Source organism: Hippocampus zosterae, chromosome 19 (genome assembly GCF_025434085.1).
Source record: "Hippocampus zosterae strain Florida chromosome 19, ASM2543408v3, whole genome shotgun sequence".
Lineage (NCBI taxonomy): Eukaryota > Metazoa > Chordata > Actinopteri > Syngnathiformes > Syngnathidae > Hippocampus > Hippocampus zosterae.
The window spans coordinates 2780177-2797806 of NC_067469.1; the positions used below are offsets into that span (position 1 = coordinate 2780177).

A 17630-nucleotide genomic window follows, 5' to 3' on the forward strand; every position below is an offset into this window, starting at 1 on the left:
TTCTTTACCGATTGTATGCCTCGTATTCATGTCATGCCATTCTAAGGCAACATCTCCCCATTTTGGTGGCGCCCTTGACATAAGATCCACTTAACTCCCTCATCTTTCAGAGCAGCACATATTTGGACTTCTGTGAACTCCCGAGTCCGCCCACCTGCCCCCCTCAGCTCAAGCGTATTTAAGGAACCCCTCGCACCCTGGTCCTTCGTCCCAGTGGAAACTCCAGCCTTGCATCGAACTCTCGGTGAGTCTGGTTTTGTTGCCGTAACTTGACCTTTTTGTCTTTTTCAGGGCCGTTTCAGGACAGATGTAGTATTGCAATAGCATGCATGTGCTTTAAAGAGGGTTCAACTCACAGGAGATGTTGTTCAAGTTTATGATTCGGTGCTTGAAAATGATTTTGCTTTTTTTGGGCGGGGAGATGCTATAGAGTGAACTTTAGCATACAGGATTAGAATGCTGAGATGTGATAGAACAGCATAAGTGATCATCTTAAATGTGACTGCTTTCAAAAACATGCCTCCTTTTAGCATTTCCTTGACGCGTTATTTTCTAATTTCCGAATCATAAAAGTACAAGTATGTAGAACTTAAATACTGCAACTCCCTCAAAAGCAAATGGCCAACTGCACAGGGTCTGCTCTAAACTGTGGAATGACAACAGCTGAGGAAAAACCCAGGCCTTTGCTGCCACTTGCCAAAGAACGCATCACCTCAGCTGTTACGGGGCTGTGGTTTAATAATGAGATACAGAGTGTGTGTGTGGAGGGGGGGGGGGGGGGCGACAAGGGTTCCGTGACTAAAAATAGAGTGGTGAGCGGGGGATGAATCCATGTCCCAGTTTGGCAAGATACAGAGAGAAGATGAGTGCACTTAAAGGTGACTTGGAAACGACAACCCTTCTCTATTACAGAAGGCCAAAGAAGAACAGATCAAAATGTGTGACGACGACGAAACCACCGCCCTTGTGTGCGACAACGGTTCTGGCCTGGTCAAGGCTGGGTTTGCCGGTGATGATGCCCCCCGTGCTGTCTTCCCATCCATCGTCGGACGCCCCCGTCACCAGGTTAGCAACCTCACCCTTTTGAATGACATCATCAATAATCATCGCATTTGGACCTTTCTGTCCTAAGATTCTGAGATGTGTTTTCCTCTCAGGGCGTGATGGTGGGTATGGGTCAGAAGGACAGCTATGTGGGAGATGAGGCCCAGAGCAAGAGGGGTATCCTGACTCTGAAGTACCCCATCGAGCATGGCATCATCACTAACTGGGACGACATGGAGAAGGTGAGAGTCGCTGGTCTCGCCTTCAATCCACATTGTGCGTCGCTGACAAACTCTCTCCCGACTTGAATCAGATCTGGCACCACACCTTCTACAACGAGCTCCGTGTGGCCCCAGAGGAGCACCCCACCCTGCTGACTGAGGCCCCCCTCAACCCCAAGGCCAACAGGGAGAAGATGACCCAGATCATGTTTGAGACCTTCAACGTCCCTGCCATGTATGTGGCCATCCAGGCTGTCTTGTCCCTGTACGCCTCCGGTCGTACCACCGGTGAGTTCCCTTGAAATCATTTTTTTCTCATCATTTGGTTGCGAGATGTGTTCTGATATGAGGTGGCTTCGTGTGAACAGGTATTGTACTGGACTCTGGTGATGGTGTGACCCACAACGTGCCCATCTATGAGGGTTACGCTCTTCCCCACGCCATCATGCGTTTGGATCTGGCCGGTCGTGACCTGACTGACTACCTGATGAAGATCCTCACTGAGCGTGGCTACTCCTTCGTCACAACTGGTAGGCAAATTCAGGAAAATAGCTCATGAAATTGTTAATACTGTTGTGCGGCACCTCTGAAGTTAAACACAAATTCGTTTTTTTTGCGCGTGTCTCCAACACGTGCGGCAGAAATATATACCATCATCTACCGCTTATCCGGGGCCGGGTCGCGGGGGCAACAGCTTTAGCAGGGAAGCCCAGACTTACCTCTCCCTAGCTACTTCGTCCAGCTCTCCCCGGGGGATCCCGAGTCGTTCGCAAGCAATCTGGGTGACATAGTCTCTCCAGCCTGTCCTGGGTCTTCCTCGGGGTCTCCTCCCGGTGGGACATGCCCGGAACACCTCACCAGGGAGGCGCTCAGGAGGCATCCGAATCAGATGCCCAAGCCACCTCATCTGGCGCCTCTCGATATGGAGGAGAAGCGGCTCGACTCTGAGCCCCTCCCGGATGACCGAGCATCTCACCTTATCTCTAAGGGAGAGCCTGGACACCCTGCGGAGAAAACTCATTTCGGCCGCTTGTAACCGGGATCAGAAATATATACAATAAGTGCAAAACACATAGATAGAGTGTTAATATTTCCTGTTGAACCGAGAGCCTGCATATACATGCCATCATTCACACTGGCAGTATTTCCCTCCTAGAATTGAGTTGTAAATAGTTGTCGAGCCTCACGTATCGGCGCCTTGACAGTAAACTTTTCCTCCCTCAGCTGAGCGTGAGATCGTGCGTGACATCAAGGAGAAGCTGTGCTACGTCGCTCTGGACTTTGAGAACGAGATGGCCACCGCTGCTTCCTCCTCCTCTCTGGAGAAGAGCTACGAGCTTCCCGACGGTCAGGTCATCACCATTGGTAACGAGCGTTTCCGCTGCCCCGAGACCCTCTTCCAGCCTTCCTTCATTGGTGAGACATGACACTTTTAGCACTCGCCAGTTACTGCCTCAAGAACCAAAATGTCAATCGTAAATGTATTTTCCAGAGCGAGTTTTCTCAGAAACTAATAATAAGTTCCTACGTAGGCATGGAGTCTGCTGGTATCCATGAAACGGCCTACAACAGCATCATGAAGTGTGACATCGACATCCGTAAGGATCTGTACGCCAACAACGTCCTGTCTGGTGGCACTACCATGTACCCTGGTATTGCTGACCGTATGCAAAAGGAGATCACAGCTCTGGCCCCCAGCACCATGAAGATCAAGGTGAGCGACTCTGACCAGCTAACATCAACTAAATTAATGACTTGGCTGTTGGTTCTCACCACACTCTACTCCACCTCTAGATCATCGCACCTCCTGAGAGGAAATACTCAGTCTGGATCGGTGGCTCCATCCTGGCCTCTCTGTCCACCTTCCAGCAGATGTGGATCAGCAAGCAGGAGTACGACGAGGCGGGCCCGTCCATCGTTCACAGGAAGTGCTTCTAAATCTCCACCCGATGCCATAACAACCCGAGCTGCAATTTTCCTCCCCACGTCTCTATTTGTACTGTGCCTAATGCTGTATATACATGTAACATTGTAATAAAAAGAGCTGCTTTAACAGTACCCTGTCCTGTTTTAATGTCGTAATATACAGTGCCTGCGACGATGACTATCTTTCCATTTTCTTTGAACATAAAAAAAACCCGGCGGCCCGGTGGTCCAGTGGTTAGCACGTCGGCTTCATAGTGCAGAGGTACCGGGTTCGATTCCAGCTTCGGCCTCCCTGTGTGGAGTTTGCATGTTCTCCCCGGGTGGGTTTTCTCCGGGTGCTCCGGTTTCCTCCCACATTCCAAAAACATGCGTGGCAGGCTGATTGGACGCTCTAAATCAGGCATGTCCAAAGTCCGGCCCGGGGGCCAAATCCGGCCCGCGGTCGAATTTCATCCGGCCCTCGGCCCCTGTCATAAAATCAGTGCCGTCTGGCCCGCAGGTTGGGCGCAATGGAACACGTGTTGCATTGACTGAGGTCTCGTAGACTGGTGAGTGATGTTTCGTAGAGTACTGCTTCCCTCTAGTGGCTAAATGAGTAATAGCATTCACTAAATGAGTAATAGCATTTAGACACTAGAGGGCATCACTCACGAGTTAACAAGACATCACTCCGTGTTTATATTGACTGATATGTCATATTTCAAATGATCCTTGCAGTTGTGGATATGTGTTCATGTACCTGTTGTTCGAATCAAAGGTTTTGTGACTATTGAAAAGTCATGGTGATACATTTTATGTTTCAAATCGATCAATTTGCACTCAGGAGACTTCTGTTTAAGAAAAAGTCAAGTGAATAAACAGTTGCATGTGATAAACCTGTTTCAAATGAACCAAAAGAAATTCTTAAGATTGCTGAAATTAAAATAAAAATGGAAATGTGAAACAGACTGGCTTACTAAAATTTGTTGAACAATATTGTTGTTCAATGTAAAGAATGTCAGCCAAGGTCGGCCCCCCGACATTTTACCACCTAAAATCTGGCCCCCTTGGCAAAAAGTTTGGACACCCCTGCTCTAAATTGTCCCTAGGTGTGAGTGTGAGTGTGCGATTGGCTGGCAACCGATTCAGGGCCCGCCTACTGCCCAAAGACAGCTGGGATAGGCTCCAGCACCCCCCGCGACCCTAGTGAGGATCAAGCGGTTAGGAAGATGAATGAATGAATGAATAAAAAACCCCCGCAAACAATTATGTGTTATTGTTTTTAATCATATTGATGTGCATTGGCTGAATGGCAGGATTCACTGATCGAAAACCAGTCATTAGCACTCTTGAAATTGAAGTTAAACAATATATTAGAATTATTACACACTCCAGAAAGTACATACGGATCAGCTTGCTCGGATGGGATAGGATAGAAAAGTTCCACTGCAGAAGTGAGACTTCACAGAGCGTCCTGATGTCCCAGCAGTTGAGTGCGCTCGAACGCAACATCGCTCCCTTGACACCTGTGTGCCACAGGGGATACAAATGATGCTAATGAGGCCACCTCTTTGACTCGCTTGTGTTTTTAACCAAGTAAACATCGCGGCTTCAGAAAGCTGTGCACCTTTGCCATTTTAAAGTACCCCTCCACGTTATTTCAACATGAAGATTACCGACAGTGATGTGATTCGCTTTCACCTTCGAGTCCTTCACGGTATAAACGTCAAAAGTGTTGAGAGCAAAACCGAGAGACTCTTTGCGAGTGGTGCGAAGGTTTTCGGTGTTCCTCTGGAGAATTTGTCGAGGAGGTTTATTCCTGAATTTGGCCTGGTTCCTGGGTGAGTGCAAAAATAAAAGGGGGGGGGGGGGGTTGTGTTATTATACCGCAGAAGTTGGATTTTTTTTTTCTTTGAATGTTTTGTCTCTCAGCTTTCTGGTGGACGCTTGTTCGTTTCTTCTGGAGCGTGCTGGAACGGTGGGCCTCTTCCGAAAACCCGGCTCTCTACCTCGCATTAAGTCCCTCAGAGTAAGTAATCGAGCGGAATGTTTTCCAACCCTTGATCCGAGGCACATATTTTATGTTCGAAAAAAAATATCTCTGCACAGACACTGGGCATCACTGATCTAGTTTGATTAGCCAACGTATATTCCCGCTCATTATTTCAGGCCAAGCTGAATCGAGGAGAGGCCTGTCTGTCCACAGCCTTCGCCTACGATGTGGCCACTCTCGTCAAGCAGTTCTGCAGGGAGCTACCGGAGCCTCTAATACCCGCAGAGATCCATGCGGCTTTGCTGAAGGCGCAGACGCTGGACTCCCTGCAGGACAGAACTTCAGCCCTCCAGCTGCTGTCCTGCTTACTGCCTGCCAGAAACTCCTCTTGTCTGCATTATCTGTTGGACTTCTTGTCCAAAGTCACCCAGAGGTTTGAGACAACACATGATCGTCATAAGGAAAGGGCTGTGAGGCAATGACAAGTTTTAATGTTATAATTTGAATGCTTCGTTCTGGGCTGTTTGTGACTTTGAAAATTCATGCTAGGGGTGTCGTGCTGCTTCACGTTTTGTACAGAAATGGGCTTCTGTTACAATGGCAGATTGTACAGTTAATGGAGTGTGACCATTGACTTTTCATGCTTCAACAAGGCTTTCTGGTCACGCTCCTTTAATTTCATCGTTATCTTGTGGAGTAGATGGCACATGGGTTAAAGAACCAATTTCTACTTTAGTCGTTTATTTATTTAAACACTATTCTGATGCCTACTTTTGTGGCTATTTAACATTCGCCAGATGTGAGGAAAACTTGATGACCAGCTCCAATCTGGCAACAGTCTTTGCTCCGTGTCTCCTCCCACCTCCCAATAAGCAGGAGATGTCTGAAGGACGGTTTGAACTCCGAATTTTTGTCCTGCGCACCTTCATTGAAAAGCCACAAATGTTCGGTAATGACACCGTCAAAATTGTTGTCCCATTCTAACGAAAGAGACTTTTTTAAAATGAATGAAATGTGTCATGTTGATCAGGTGTGATTCCAAAAGCTTTCATGGATAGTATGGAATTCCTTGTTAACTGCCCTCTTCTGAAGGATGCACATTCCAAGAAACACGGTTTGAAAGGTTGACACGTTAAGACGGACATTACCCCCAAAACAACCCTTGTACGCTTTACTCGCTCTGTTTGCTTTAAATTTATATAGTCTTGTGGTCTGTGAAGACTGTATCATGGATTCAAGGGAAGGCAAAGGTCAGGCCAGCCGTCCATCAGGGGAAGTCGGAGTCCAACCTGCGAGGAAGGCCGTCTCTCAGGAGGAGCGTCGGCCTGGAGGTTTTCCCCAATATTGCCTTTTTTAGGGCCTGCATGTCTTGTGAAGGTAAATGGGGAAAGGTAAAGTTATGCGTCTTGTCTGGTCTTTTAACTGCTTCTTTGCATAAAGATTCATCACCCGCAGCTGCCTTCTTGGATGCCTTAAGTCCTTCTGGCAAACAGCCTTCACCTAATAGGATAAAAAGGTATGTTGTTAAAATGTATTAAGTATTCATCTAATTAAAGTTGCATTTGTCGTATATAATGTTTTGGTGCACTGATGTTGCAGGGACATGCGTCTTGGACTTTTCCCTGGGCTGGGCCAAGGACAAACGGAATCTTTCTCTGTGTTCAATGTTGTGGGCAAGCTGCAAGTGGCATCTTGGAGTAGACGGATTTCTTTATGACGCATATCTGATGCTCACGTGGCATTTTTAAGAGCTCACTGATAAACTAATTTTTTTAAATTTAAATTATTGCTTTAGAAATGTCTATTGTATTTGACTGTAAGACAAGTTTTCTTCAGGGTTTACCTGCTCACTATATCTACAATTAAGGGTACCCGGACTGTATGAATTGTATTTGCCAGTGTGACATGACAGTCATCAATAAAACGATGCAATTTGGAACCAATGTTGTTTCACTACTTGGATCACTGACTGAATTTTAAGTAAAAACGAACCAGTATTTGTAGGGAAACATTTTCATTTGCTTCTGCGAGGCAAATAACGTCAGGCCCGAAATTCGATACCCATTTCGCATCGCTGCTTGATGGAGGAAAAAGAAATTGGTACAATAGCCAATCAGAAGAGAGGATTTCTGGTTTCTCAGCATCCGAGGGTCGACAAAGTTATATAATTGTGCAGCGTCAACCGGAACCCATGTCGAAGCTCCTTCAAAATGTATACCAATTGTTACCACGAGCTCGCTCGCGAAAAATGATGCCTATTATTAATCCTACCTGAATTTCACATTTGGACAAATAAGGGAGTGCGGATTTTCAAAAGGCAGTATTAATAAACAAACTCATTTTGATGCATCTTTTATTGCGTCGGTTTTACTCTGAAGGCCAGAAGTTCAAAAATCCATTACAGTTGTAACTTGACGGACATCTTGCTCAGTCGACAGGTCCATTTGACACGACAAGGTAAGAAAATGGGGCCTTTATTTGGATTTTTCTATTTTGGAATTTGCGAGTTTTCAATACACCATGTGACATCGATGTAAATAAAATCCGGTTATAGCATTCCTTTATGCACTAGTGATGCTTGTTGTTTGCAGGCCGAAAGGCTTGTTTTCACAAATGTTTAGTACGCGCACTAAGATTCTTTCGCGTTCCTAATAAGTCAAATACAATCTTCGCTCACTAAAATGTAATGAATATTTCGTCTCCTCGGCGTGCGTTTGTTATGCACACCTGCAGATGGCGGCGAAGAGGTCGGCGGTGCGGTCAACGCTGCTGGGTCTCCTGATGTGTTTGCAAATGGGCGCCGCTCCGGCCCGCACTGCCCTCGGGCCAGACCAGGTATCCGAGGCCGACATCCAGCGGCTCCTTCACGGCGTCATGGAGCAGCTGGGCATCGCTCGGCCCAGGGTGGAATATCCCGCCCACCAGGCCACAAACATCGTCGGGCCGCAGAGCATCCAGGGTAATGTCGAATAAGAAAAAAAAATATCGATTCTGATTCCCAACTCTGCATTGGTGTGCAATGAGAGATCGTTTTTGTTTGTACAGTACTGGATTGCTTGATTTTTGACCAAAACTGCGTCCTATTTTTTATCCACTAGGGGGTGCTCATGAGGGGCTGCAGCACTTGGGTCCCTATGGTAACATTCCCAACATTGTGGCTGAGCTGGCTGGTGACAACGTCCCCAAAGACTTCAGCGATGATCACAGTTACCCAGATCCTCCAAATCCTTGTCCTCAGGGAAAGACTGGTAGGATCCTGCATTCTCCGTGCCATCTTTGACTTGTACACACACCGTTCATGCTCCGTTTTGAGGGAGAGTCAAAATGCACTCCGTGACAAGGTGGTGTTCTGTCTGCTTGATCGCATTTTCTCAGCGGCAGACGGGTGTTTGGAAAACGCTCCGGACACAGCAGACTTCAGCCGGGAGTTCCAAAAGCATGGACACCTTTACGGTTCAGGGAATGAGTACCCCGCTCTGATGAAGTGGGTCAGTACACACGTGAATCGCCTCTCAAGGATGTGGACTAAAGCTCACATGACTCTTTAACCAAGTTCACTCCTCACTACATGTTTGTTTGTAATTTATGGTAAGCTTCCATCTGGGTATTTGAACAAGTCAGTGATTTACGCAATGTCTTTTCAGAACAAGGAGCGTCTGTACCAGAAGCTGAAGGGTGGACCAACGAGACAAAAAAGGGTATATGCACTTTTTTTTTTGTCTTTGTATTATTTGTAACCACATCACATCAACAGATTTACATCCGGGCCTTTGAGTACCTAATCAAAACAAGACTCTTTGTAATATTACTTTCTAATTGCGTGTCATGTATGTGTGGGAAGTGTTCAAGCCTTTTTGTTCGCTTGAAATGTTTTCCCTGCAGAGTGCCAACCCATACCTAATGGGCCGGAGGCTTGACAACGTCGTCGCGAAGAAATCAGTCCCAACTTTCTATGAGGAAGACGACAGCGAGGCATCAACCATTTCTGCAACCACCAAAGCCGCAAATTAAAAACTATCCCAAAAGAAGGAACACCTCCTGTATTTAAAAAAAAATGTTGGGGTGAGGGGGGGGGTTCATTTTAAACCGTTACAAAGAGAGAATTTATAATCCCACTTGACTATTAGAATTTGTTTTTGTTGTTCAAGTGCAAATACAAATACTTAATTGACATGACTTTTAAACTGAAATGTTGATGTGAAACTTTGTACCGTCCTGTATACTGTATCTTAAAATGACCTCTATCGATCATCATAATTAGGTCACAGCTACACAAACTGTTGAAACTCGGTTGTTTTAGGTACACCCGCATCACTCTCATCGTTTTTACTGTAGTGTGTGTGGGGGGGGGGGGGGGGGCAACGTGTCTGCTTCTCCCCTTACAATATGAAACTTTAAGCAGCGGAATCAGTGTGTTTCCTCAGTTATCTTGTAGACTTAATAAAAAAAATATCAGCAGTGAAAACAGTGGAAGTATTTATTTTCTTTTTTTTTTTTTTTTGGTCAGATGTGCTCAGGCTTGTGGGCGTGCTCTTAACCAGAACCAGAAAGTTAAACATTCATGAAACCCCCCCGCCTTCGCAAAGGAAAAGATCAGGACAACAGTCAAAGCGAACGCGCGCGAATTCGATTTCAATCGCAAAACTAAAGCGACAGGTAAACGATAATACACAAATATAAAGCTTTATGTGTAATGGATGCATTTGAAAAGTACGCAGCGCGTGCGTAATACCTGTGCGTAAATGCCTTCCTTTCAGCTTTCACGATGAGAACCCCGCGGTGCTTGCTGACCTTCTCCGCGGTTCTTGTCCTGCTGCTCAGCACGCCGAGGACTACGCGCGCCACCAACGTCCAAGGCGCTTTCCCGCACCCGAACAAATCCAACCCCAACGAACCGGAGCGGTGCCTGCCGCCCCCGATCAGTGGCTTCATCACCCGCGGGATGGCGCCCGCAGCCATCACCGAGGAGGTTTTGGAGTCCAGTCAGGAGGCGCTGCACGTGACGGAGCGTCGGTACCTGCGCTTGGACTGGTGCAAGACCCAGCCGCTCAAGCAGACTATCCGCGAAGACGGATGCCTGAGCCGAACCATCATCAACCGCTTCTGCTATGGCCAGTGTAACTCCTTCTACATCCCGCGGCACGTTTACCAGGACGGGAGCGCGTTCGAGTCCTGTTCGGCGTGCGTACCCAAAACCTTCAGCGCGGTCACCTACACTCTTTTCTGCCCCGGACAAACGCCCAATACCAGGAAGAAACGCGTCCAGCGCGTAAAGCAGTGCAGGTGCACTACAATCAACACGGATTAAGACCTGACGTGGATCGTCTTTTGTCACTGGGAGAGAAAAAAAAAGAACTAAAACTCTGGGCGTCGGTTTGCAAGCGGGGGGGGGGGGGGGGGGGGGGGGGGGTCAACCGGAATGAAACGTTATTGAAACAAGAGGAATTTCATATAGTGACATTTTCATCTTTATTTCCTGATCAGTTCCAACTATGGACTTGAAACAATCCAAGCAGTCATTCGGGTTTCAAACATGACCATTTATTTACCCCTATTATTGCATTCCTGTTATGAATGTGGGAAGGGTTCATGAATTCAAATACATGGTAAAGTTAGTCTCGTATATGCTACCGTACAAATAATAAAAAAAAAATCAGTCTATAATTGAATGAGGATCTTCAGTTGAGTTCATGTTGCCTTCTTTATGCCGCAGTCGTTCTTTCTGTAGGGAATGAAACACCGTATCAGTGGAAGCGATGCCTCTGTAGAAATTTTCTGGTCTCCACTTTCTTTTCCGCTGTGATCCTCCTCACTGACTGCTGGGCCTCTTTTAACCTGCAAGTCGTTTTATTCTCTCAGATTACATTTCCATTTTGGACACACCGACACATTTTCAATAACAAGTGAAGTCTCGAAAAAGGTACAGTATTAGCTTCATACGCATACTAGGCTTTGCGCATGTATAAAATGGCCTTCTTTCTTGTTAAAATGGAGAAAAAAATATGATAAAGAGAACCAAATGGGAACGATACCTTTCTTTAGTGAAGTTCCGATTCTCCCGCTTCCACCTGGCCTTGAAGTCGGTGCAAAACTCAAAACCACAGCATGAAGAAATGACTGGACATCACCTCCTTTTCTCCCGCTTTGGGCTTCATGCCAAAGTAAACGCACAAGTCCTGGAAACTGGGCAGCCATGCAAGAATGAATATGTCTAAAACAATCCGCCACACTGATACTTTTAATTTCAGCGTCCAAAGATGTGCTTTCACTCACCTCTTTTGGGCCGACATTAACTGATAGGAAGCTCCGACATGTTCTTTGCCCGCTAGGAATAAATTGACACGATCAACAGTTTTATTGGCCTACAATGATGAATCTACAGCTTTTCTTTTTTTTTAAGGAACCAGGCGCCGGGATGATCAATATTATAAACATCTCCGCTTACGCGCGATTCATAGTTGTTTGGTCATGTAAAACGTGACCACTCACCACTAAGGAGAAACGTCTCCATTCGGTCTTTAAACGGCTGCAGGTGTTCCTCAGGGAAGTCCGAGCAGACTTTCCGCACACCCTTGGCACATTCTTTTCCAAGCAAAAAAAAAACAAACAAAACAAAACATATTGGAAATACAGAATGGATATATATATATATATATATATATATATATATATATATATATATATATATATATATATATATATATATATGCGGCCCAGTGGTTAGCACGTCGGCTTCACAGTGCAGAGGTACCGGGTTCGATTCCAGCTCCGGCCTCCCTGTGTGGAGTTTGCATGTTCTCCCCGGGCCTGCGTGGGTTTTCTCCGGGTGCTCCGGTTTCCTCCCACATTCCAAAAGTATGCATGGCAGGCTGATTGAACACTCTAAATTGTCCCTAGGTGTGAGTGTGAGTGCGAATGGTTGTTCGTCTCTGTGTGCCCTGCGATTGGCTGGCAACCGATTCAGGGTGTCCCCCGCCTACTGCCCGAAGACGGCTGGGATAGGCTCCAGCACCCCCCGCGACCCTAGTGAGGATCAAGCGGTTAGGAAGATGAATGAATGAATGAATATATATTATATATATATATATATATATATATATATACTGCAAGTCAAACTAATGACATGTCATCCTTGTTTATTGACCCATGCAGACTTTCCCCCTGAGAGCCGTGCAGACCCTAAAACAACAGTTGAGCGACAGCACCGCCAACTCTCAGAGGGCAAGGGGAGGCAAAGGTCTTAAAATGTACAGTTGGCAGACGATTTCACGGCCAAAGTACAGACACTTCACCACAAGGACGCTCAGCAATCGTGACGAAGAGCGTCAAGGAAACTCAACTGCAACTGGGCACGAGGAGCTTATCGCCTCCGACTTCCTCCTCAGATCTCACTTTGATTCACATCGTGATGGCGACTGCAAACTGCTCCTTCTCTCCCCTTGCGTCCAATCGGTGCATCAGAGGAGCCAGTCTGGTACGGGCCAGTCATAATAGAGACCCGGACGCTTGATCAACATCACCCAGATAAGATTACAAAAGAATACTGTTTTCAATTGGGGATTTGTGTAAACTGCGGAGCCCGGGATCATTTGTCTCCTTTGCGCCGTGACGCTTTCTTTTCTTTTGTGTTTTAAAACTGTGCTTATATCTCGCCAAAGAGGGTTACGGAGCCTCGCGTGAAGGGACCTGTCACTTGTCACAATCCTGCGTTAGGTTTCATTCGCCTCATCAAGTAATATTTGAGCTCACCGACACGGCGTATGCTTCCAGAATTGCGGCCTCCCAACCTTGGCACTGCATCGTACTGACTGAAACGGATTTCGTCTTAAAAGTAATTTCATGTCACAGTAAATCAGCGAAATGAGTTGAGATGCTCGAAATGGTCGGGGGACCAAAAAAAATTAATGGTAGACCGTTTTTGGAATTTCATCGGGCCTTTCCAAATAAATCCGTAAATGCTCTGGGAATTTCAAATAACTGACAAAACATTCGAGCCTGGACGCTGTCTGCAGTTAAGACAGTGTTTATGATGTTTATGTCCCTGAAGCAGACATGCTGGCTAATATGAGCTGAGCCTACCCAAAACATCGTTGGACACGATGTTTACAGATAAGCTGGATGATCCGAGGCAAAACTTGCTCCACTTTGTAACAATCGTAAACCATTTGCTTGGACTTCAGATCAACTATGAGGAAGAGGCCATTTTACATATCAGAAGAATAGCAAGAGCAAAATTGATTCCTGCCGAGCCGGAGCAGCTAGGCTAAGTGGTTAGCACGTCTGCCTCACAGTTATTGAGGTTCTGCGTAATTCAACCCCCCCCCCCCCCACCCACACCCCACCCCCCTTTGTCGAGTTTGCATGGGTTTCACGCCACATTCCACAAACATGCACATCTGGTTAACTGAGGACTCCGAAAAATGGAGGGATAAATAAATGATGTGTAAGTCCGATCGCCCTGCTTTTGGATTTCCTGCAAGTCAAGTGCCAAAGTGTTGATATGTGGCACTCAAACAAGGATTCCAGAAGATGATCTGAGTCAACTTTGTCTGCAAGCTTTTTAGATCAATCCTCAAAGCAAACCGAGGGAGAGTGAAGAGCAACAATGGCGGCGGTTCAAACGGGCAGTACAATGAGAAGCCGCGATCGCGCAGCGGTTTGGCTTGATGAAGCGATACTACAAAGCTGCGTTGAGAGCTGAACAAAAGAATCTGCGGCGCACATCTCGGGGGCCACACTGGAGCCCGGACTGATACAGCCGAGATGGTTACTGGCCCGTGCGGAGGCCCGTGCAGAGATGGGTCGGATACAAGAGGTCTGGAGATTACCTAAGTGGGAAGCTACGGTCTACATTTACTGGCGACGGGACAGGCGCACAAAGGACGGGAGATCTGATGGGCCGAAGGATTACGAGCTGGATCTGAAAGGCGCCAGGCCAGTATCTGCAAGCAAGACTCTGGATGCAGACACACGCCGCGTGCAAACATACATATACCAGATCTAAGGATTGTTCCAAATTGGGAAAATAATACAAGATAACCCGTCTTTTTTTTTTTTTTTTCGGTCTTTGACAACCTCGGGTTCTGTTGAAGGCGTTTCGTGCCAAGTGTAAACATTTACACAGGCCGGGGATGGGAAGACAGAATGAAGACCTCGATTGATTTGGGGATGTTGGACGGGAAAATGCTCTCAGGCGGGGGATTTGGTGTTTGGGAAGCGCCACGGAATACCTGCTAGGTCTCGGCCGAGCCTTTTTAGCTCTGCAATGAGGTCCTCAAAATTGAGCTGCGATGCCAAGAAGACGTCCTGTGGTTCAGGAAGTGGAAACGCACTTTTGTCTGTTCCGGCATTCTGGCAAATCAACGTGAACATTCAAGCGCACAGAGTCAGGTGTGGACTTGAGTTGTTTTTCACCTTGTCAACATTGTGAAGGTCATATGAGACCAGGTAGTCCACCAGGCTGATCCGATTGTCCTAGAGAAGAAAAAAAAATGGAGGAAGCATTATTGTTTTCTTCACACAACAGCACGATATTACCCTTCACACTGACCTGCAACTTCTCCACTTCTTCTTTGCATTCACGCTTTACTGCAGCAGAGTGTCATGATCCTGTTTTGATCTGGCCAGCAGGTGGCATTAGCGGACTTCGGCACGCACCTGCTGCCAATCTATAATTTGTGAACACTCTTCTGCATTGCACCTGTGTCGGAGAATTGTTTTTGGTTTTGCTATTCCCGCTGCTCATGGACTATTGTGCTATTGACCTCGTCGTGTTTCGCGTTTTGCAATTTCGGTACACCTGCTTTTTGTAAGTACGATTTTGGTTTTGTGATTTGGCTTTACGCCCGCGTGTATTTTGATACATTGTTTTAGTTTGTATTGGCGGCCATTAATTTTCTCCCTTGCCTTTTGTGTAAGCGCCTTTTGTTATTCGTTTATGTTCTCTCTGGTCCTTGTTTTGACCAGCGCTTTATGTTACCTCTTTGTCGGTGCGATTATAAGCATTAAACCTATTTTTGTTACGGAGACCTTGTTTACGTCTACGTTTTTGGGGTCCAGACTTAACTCGGCTTGTCCGAGACGTGACACAGAGCTGCCTGGTGCTCTAAAAAAGACAATGGTGGAGGTCATTGCCTTCTTTCTTTTTTTTAAAGAACATTACAGTATCAAAGTGAGCAGACAGGAAAGGACGTAGAAGAGCTTTTTTTTTCCTTTTCATATACCGGTGGTCATTTTTCTATAGGATTTATCTTAAAGCTGTCCTGACAGATTTCAACCACTTGGCGGCAGCAGAGCCATGCATAAAAATGTGATTGAGCAGCAGAAACGATTAAGAACAATGCTGCTGCTTTGCCCTAAATTGCATGCTGTAGATGTGTTTGAATCGCTTTGTAGGGTAAAGCGCCATTATGGGGAGGCTGACAAAATAAATTAATCAATTCTTGCTCTAGTTTAACTTGAAGTTCTCGTATTTGTATGAAATGTTTGCACGACATAACAGTGTGCTGTTTACCTGCTTCGGTATACTTGAGGCCGACTTTCTCCTCTCTGGGTGAAGGTCAGACCGCTTGCAGACGTCCGGGAGTTCGTTCGTCTCCCTCTACTGGACTTGCTGCTTGTGCCTAGATTGAACAACAAAAAGGAGATGGGTTGGTCTGTTCCACAGTACTTGAAACCTGAATGATAGATGGTAATGATAATTTAGAATCTGTTTGTGATTGCGATACAGATATTGACGAGGGCCCATTTGGACTAAATGTTGAATATTTGTCAGTATTCAGGTCAGTGTTCTTCATACGGTAGTTGCAGATTTCTTCTCTGGGGCCTTGACGGAAGTTCTTTCAGTGAATCCTTTTCAGTCCAGGTCCGCTTTCTGGCTGCAGCCCTGGCTCTTTCTTCAACGGCTTCGGTGTAAAAAAAAGCTTTGAATGCGGAACACACAGGCCAGGTACGTGACAATAAAACTCACACATCCATGTGATGTCTAAATGGGACATGCAGCAAGAAAAAAACATGCAGATGAAGAAAGACACTGGTGTTTCTGACCCTTCACTTGGTTGGTTGCACTTGTTTCAGCCCACTTGATGGGTTGCATAAGTGCAGCTTTGCAGAAGGAGGAAACAATGCGTGGGTTTGCTTTTGACTTTTTTGCCATTACCTTGTTATTGGCCTCCTTGAAAGATGCTCTACGGTTTATTGTCATTTAGCAGAGATTCTCAAAGCTGCGACCAGACGAGGCAAGACAAAGTCAATAACGATTCCACTTTTGAAGTCTTTCGCATCCCAGCTGCATGTCACCAAATCTGCAGTCACTCTTGTAATTTGAAGGACGATATCATGTTTTCTCATTTTGAAACACTCAACTAATCCGCCGAAATCATATTGCGATGCCGCCGTACAGATGTGAACTTATCATTTGACTGAAATGGAATCCATTTTGGAATATTAAAAAGTGACGCTTCATAATGTTCTTATTAGTCACAACAATAAAAGTTGTGCAGATGATGCGCCATAAAGGCAATCGTTTAACGACAATGAAGGTCTAACTGTAGATCATAAAAATGTAAGCAGTGGAGCGTGAGATGGCTTGAAGCCATAATACTAATTGGACCATTTCCACAGTCAACGCGGGTATTAAAAACTGTTCCAACACTCCAGGGAAAAAAAAATCCTTACTTGCAGCGTGTTCTCAAGTGTCGGTCCGCATAAAAGTCACACATGCCACAACAACAGGTGGCGCGAAGGAAATTGTTTTGACAATTAACCTGCAGTGTTGCATGCGAAAAAGCCTCACTCCAAATTAGCGTTGTCCTTTTCCCTCCAGGAGTCGTATGTGTGGAAGATGTACCAGGAAAGATGCTGGGACTTCTTCCCAACCAGAGACTGTTTGCAGCAACAGCAATACGAGGACCAGTTGGGCTAACGACAGCGTCATCTGGTGACTTTGATCTGAATCAGATTGTGAACATGACTTCACTTGAGTTAACCAGAAAACTTGCTGATAAATGTAGCCACGTTTCAGAAATAAATAACACTGAATTTGGATCAATAGGCGGTATCCAGGTTGGTACCAGATGCCATGACACCCGCTTTTATGCAAATCACCTTTTCACCTGCTCAACCCGAATTCTCTGACACATGTGAAACTTGACATCAAATGTTTATTTTTGATCACACTGACACAGAAATGAGACCTCACATCTGCCTTTCAAAAAAAAAACTGTTGTAAACATGACTTGTCACTTTATGATACACTTTAAATGCGTAAGTGCCTCTTGAGAAACTATGCAAAAGGACACTTTTGTCCCTCTTGACTCAAAAAGTGGTCACGGTTGTGCTAATTTTGTGGCCTTTATGTTCAAGGAGAAAAACAAAAAACATTTGTTGTATAAAATCTAGATGTGTAAATGTTGCTCAGTTTGTATTCTCATGCCTGTTTGCACTTGTTTCCACTCCAGAAGAGCCAA

General features: G+C 45.9%; 4 protein-coding genes and 2 long non-coding RNA genes across 8 annotated transcripts; 4 read left to right on the forward strand and 2 right to left on the reverse strand.

The window, feature by feature from the left end:
* Positions 1–110: 110 nt before the first annotated feature.
* Positions 111–3323, forward strand: actc1a (actin alpha cardiac muscle 1a). The gene is made up of 8 exons (XM_052052091.1): positions 111–244; positions 913–1065; positions 1158–1286; positions 1358–1553; positions 1634–1795; positions 2490–2681; positions 2798–2979; positions 3060–3323. Exons 2-8 carry the CDS (start codon positions 937–939, stop codon positions 3201–3203), a joined length of 1134 nt encoding a protein of 377 aa, XP_051908051.1. The 5' UTR covers positions 111–244; positions 913–936; the 3' UTR covers positions 3204–3323.
* A 1373-nt stretch (positions 3324–4696) lies between these two features.
* Positions 4697–7102, forward strand: LOC127591865 (inactive Rho GTPase-activating protein 11B-like). Of its 3 annotated transcripts, none has more exons than XM_052052104.1 (8): positions 4697–5011; positions 5103–5199; positions 5340–5596; positions 5961–6112; positions 6194–6277; positions 6367–6540; positions 6604–6679; positions 6763–7102. In XM_052052104.1, exons 1-8 carry the CDS (start codon positions 4836–4838, stop codon positions 6878–6880), a joined length of 1134 nt encoding a protein of 377 aa, XP_051908064.1. In that variant the 5' UTR covers positions 4697–4835; the 3' UTR covers positions 6881–7102. The 3 variants fall into 3 exon arrangements, with proteins under 3 accessions (XP_051908064.1, XP_051908065.1, XP_051908063.1); XM_052052103.1 differs by having other exon boundaries at positions 4700–5011; positions 6194–6286; XM_052052105.1 differs by lacking the exon at positions 6763–7102 and having other exon boundaries at positions 4698–5011; positions 6194–6286; positions 6384–6540; positions 6604–6655.
* A 355-nt stretch (positions 7103–7457) lies between these two features.
* On the forward strand, positions 7458–9287 carry LOC127591866 (neuroendocrine protein 7B2). Its single transcript, XM_052052106.1, has 6 exons — positions 7458–7620; positions 7897–8122; positions 8262–8411; positions 8539–8651; positions 8808–8861; positions 9046–9287. Exons 2-6 carry the CDS (start codon positions 7897–7899, stop codon positions 9172–9174), a joined length of 672 nt encoding a protein of 223 aa, XP_051908066.1. The 5' UTR covers positions 7458–7620; the 3' UTR covers positions 9175–9287.
* Positions 9288–9534: 247 nt separating this feature from the next.
* grem1a (gremlin 1a, DAN family BMP antagonist) lies at positions 9535–10918 on the forward strand. Its single transcript, XM_052052107.1, has 2 exons — positions 9535–9819; positions 9921–10918. Exon 2 carries the CDS (start codon positions 9929–9931, stop codon positions 10469–10471), a length of 543 nt encoding a protein of 180 aa, XP_051908067.1. The 5' UTR covers positions 9535–9819; positions 9921–9928; the 3' UTR covers positions 10472–10918.
* A 6-nt stretch (positions 10919–10924) lies between these two features.
* LOC127591868 (uncharacterized) lies at positions 10925–14676 on the reverse strand. Its single transcript, XR_007960010.1, has 6 exons — positions 14578–14676; positions 14394–14514; positions 11653–11745; positions 11437–11488; positions 11196–11346; positions 10925–10998 (listed from the first exon to the last, which is right to left on the reverse strand). It is a non-coding gene; the product is annotated as an uncharacterized LOC127591868 (long non-coding RNA).
* Positions 14677–15251: 575 nt separating this feature from the next.
* LOC127592707 (uncharacterized) lies at positions 15252–16978 on the reverse strand. The gene is made up of 3 exons (XR_007960183.1): positions 15962–16978; positions 15677–15785; positions 15252–15268 (listed from the first exon to the last, which is right to left on the reverse strand). It is a non-coding gene; the product is annotated as an uncharacterized LOC127592707 (long non-coding RNA).
* Between the last annotated feature and the right edge of the window lie 652 nt (positions 16979–17630).

What these genes read in the sequence shown, in the direction of transcription:
- actc1a (XM_052052091.1), top strand. Translation starts at nt 937, where the DNA reads ATGTGTGACGACGACGAAACCACCGCCCTTGTGTGCGACAACGGTTCT. An exon ending in CTTCCAGCCTTCCTTCATTG is followed by an intron (nt 2,682 to 2,797) that starts GTGAGACATGAC and finishes GTTCCTACGTAG; the next exon opens with GCATGGAGTCTGCTGGTATC. An exon ending in CCAGCACCATGAAGATCAAG is followed by an intron (nt 2,980 to 3,059) that starts GTGAGCGACTCT and finishes CTCCACCTCTAG; the next exon opens with ATCATCGCACCTCCTGAGAG.
- LOC127591865 (XM_052052103.1), top strand. Translation starts at nt 4,836, where the DNA reads ATGAAGATTACCGACAGTGATGTGATTCGCTTTCACCTTCGAGTCCTT. An exon ending in CTCGCATTAAGTCCCTCAGA is followed by an intron (nt 5,200 to 5,339) that starts GTAAGTAATCGA and finishes TCATTATTTCAG; the next exon opens with GCCAAGCTGAATCGAGGAGA. An exon ending in TCACCTAATAGGATAAAAAG is followed by an intron (nt 6,680 to 6,762) that starts GTATGTTGTTAA and finishes CTGATGTTGCAG; the next exon opens with GGACATGCGTCTTGGACTTT.
- LOC127591866 (XM_052052106.1), top strand. Translation starts at nt 7,897, where the DNA reads ATGGCGGCGAAGAGGTCGGCGGTGCGGTCAACGCTGCTGGGTCTCCTG. An exon ending in CGGGCCGCAGAGCATCCAGG is followed by an intron (nt 8,123 to 8,261) that starts GTAATGTCGAAT and finishes TTTATCCACTAG; the next exon opens with GGGGTGCTCATGAGGGGCTG. An exon ending in TTGTCCTCAGGGAAAGACTG is followed by an intron (nt 8,412 to 8,538) that starts GTAGGATCCTGC and finishes GCATTTTCTCAG; the next exon opens with CGGCAGACGGGTGTTTGGAA.
- grem1a (XM_052052107.1), top strand. Translation starts at nt 9,929, where the DNA reads ATGAGAACCCCGCGGTGCTTGCTGACCTTCTCCGCGGTTCTTGTCCTG.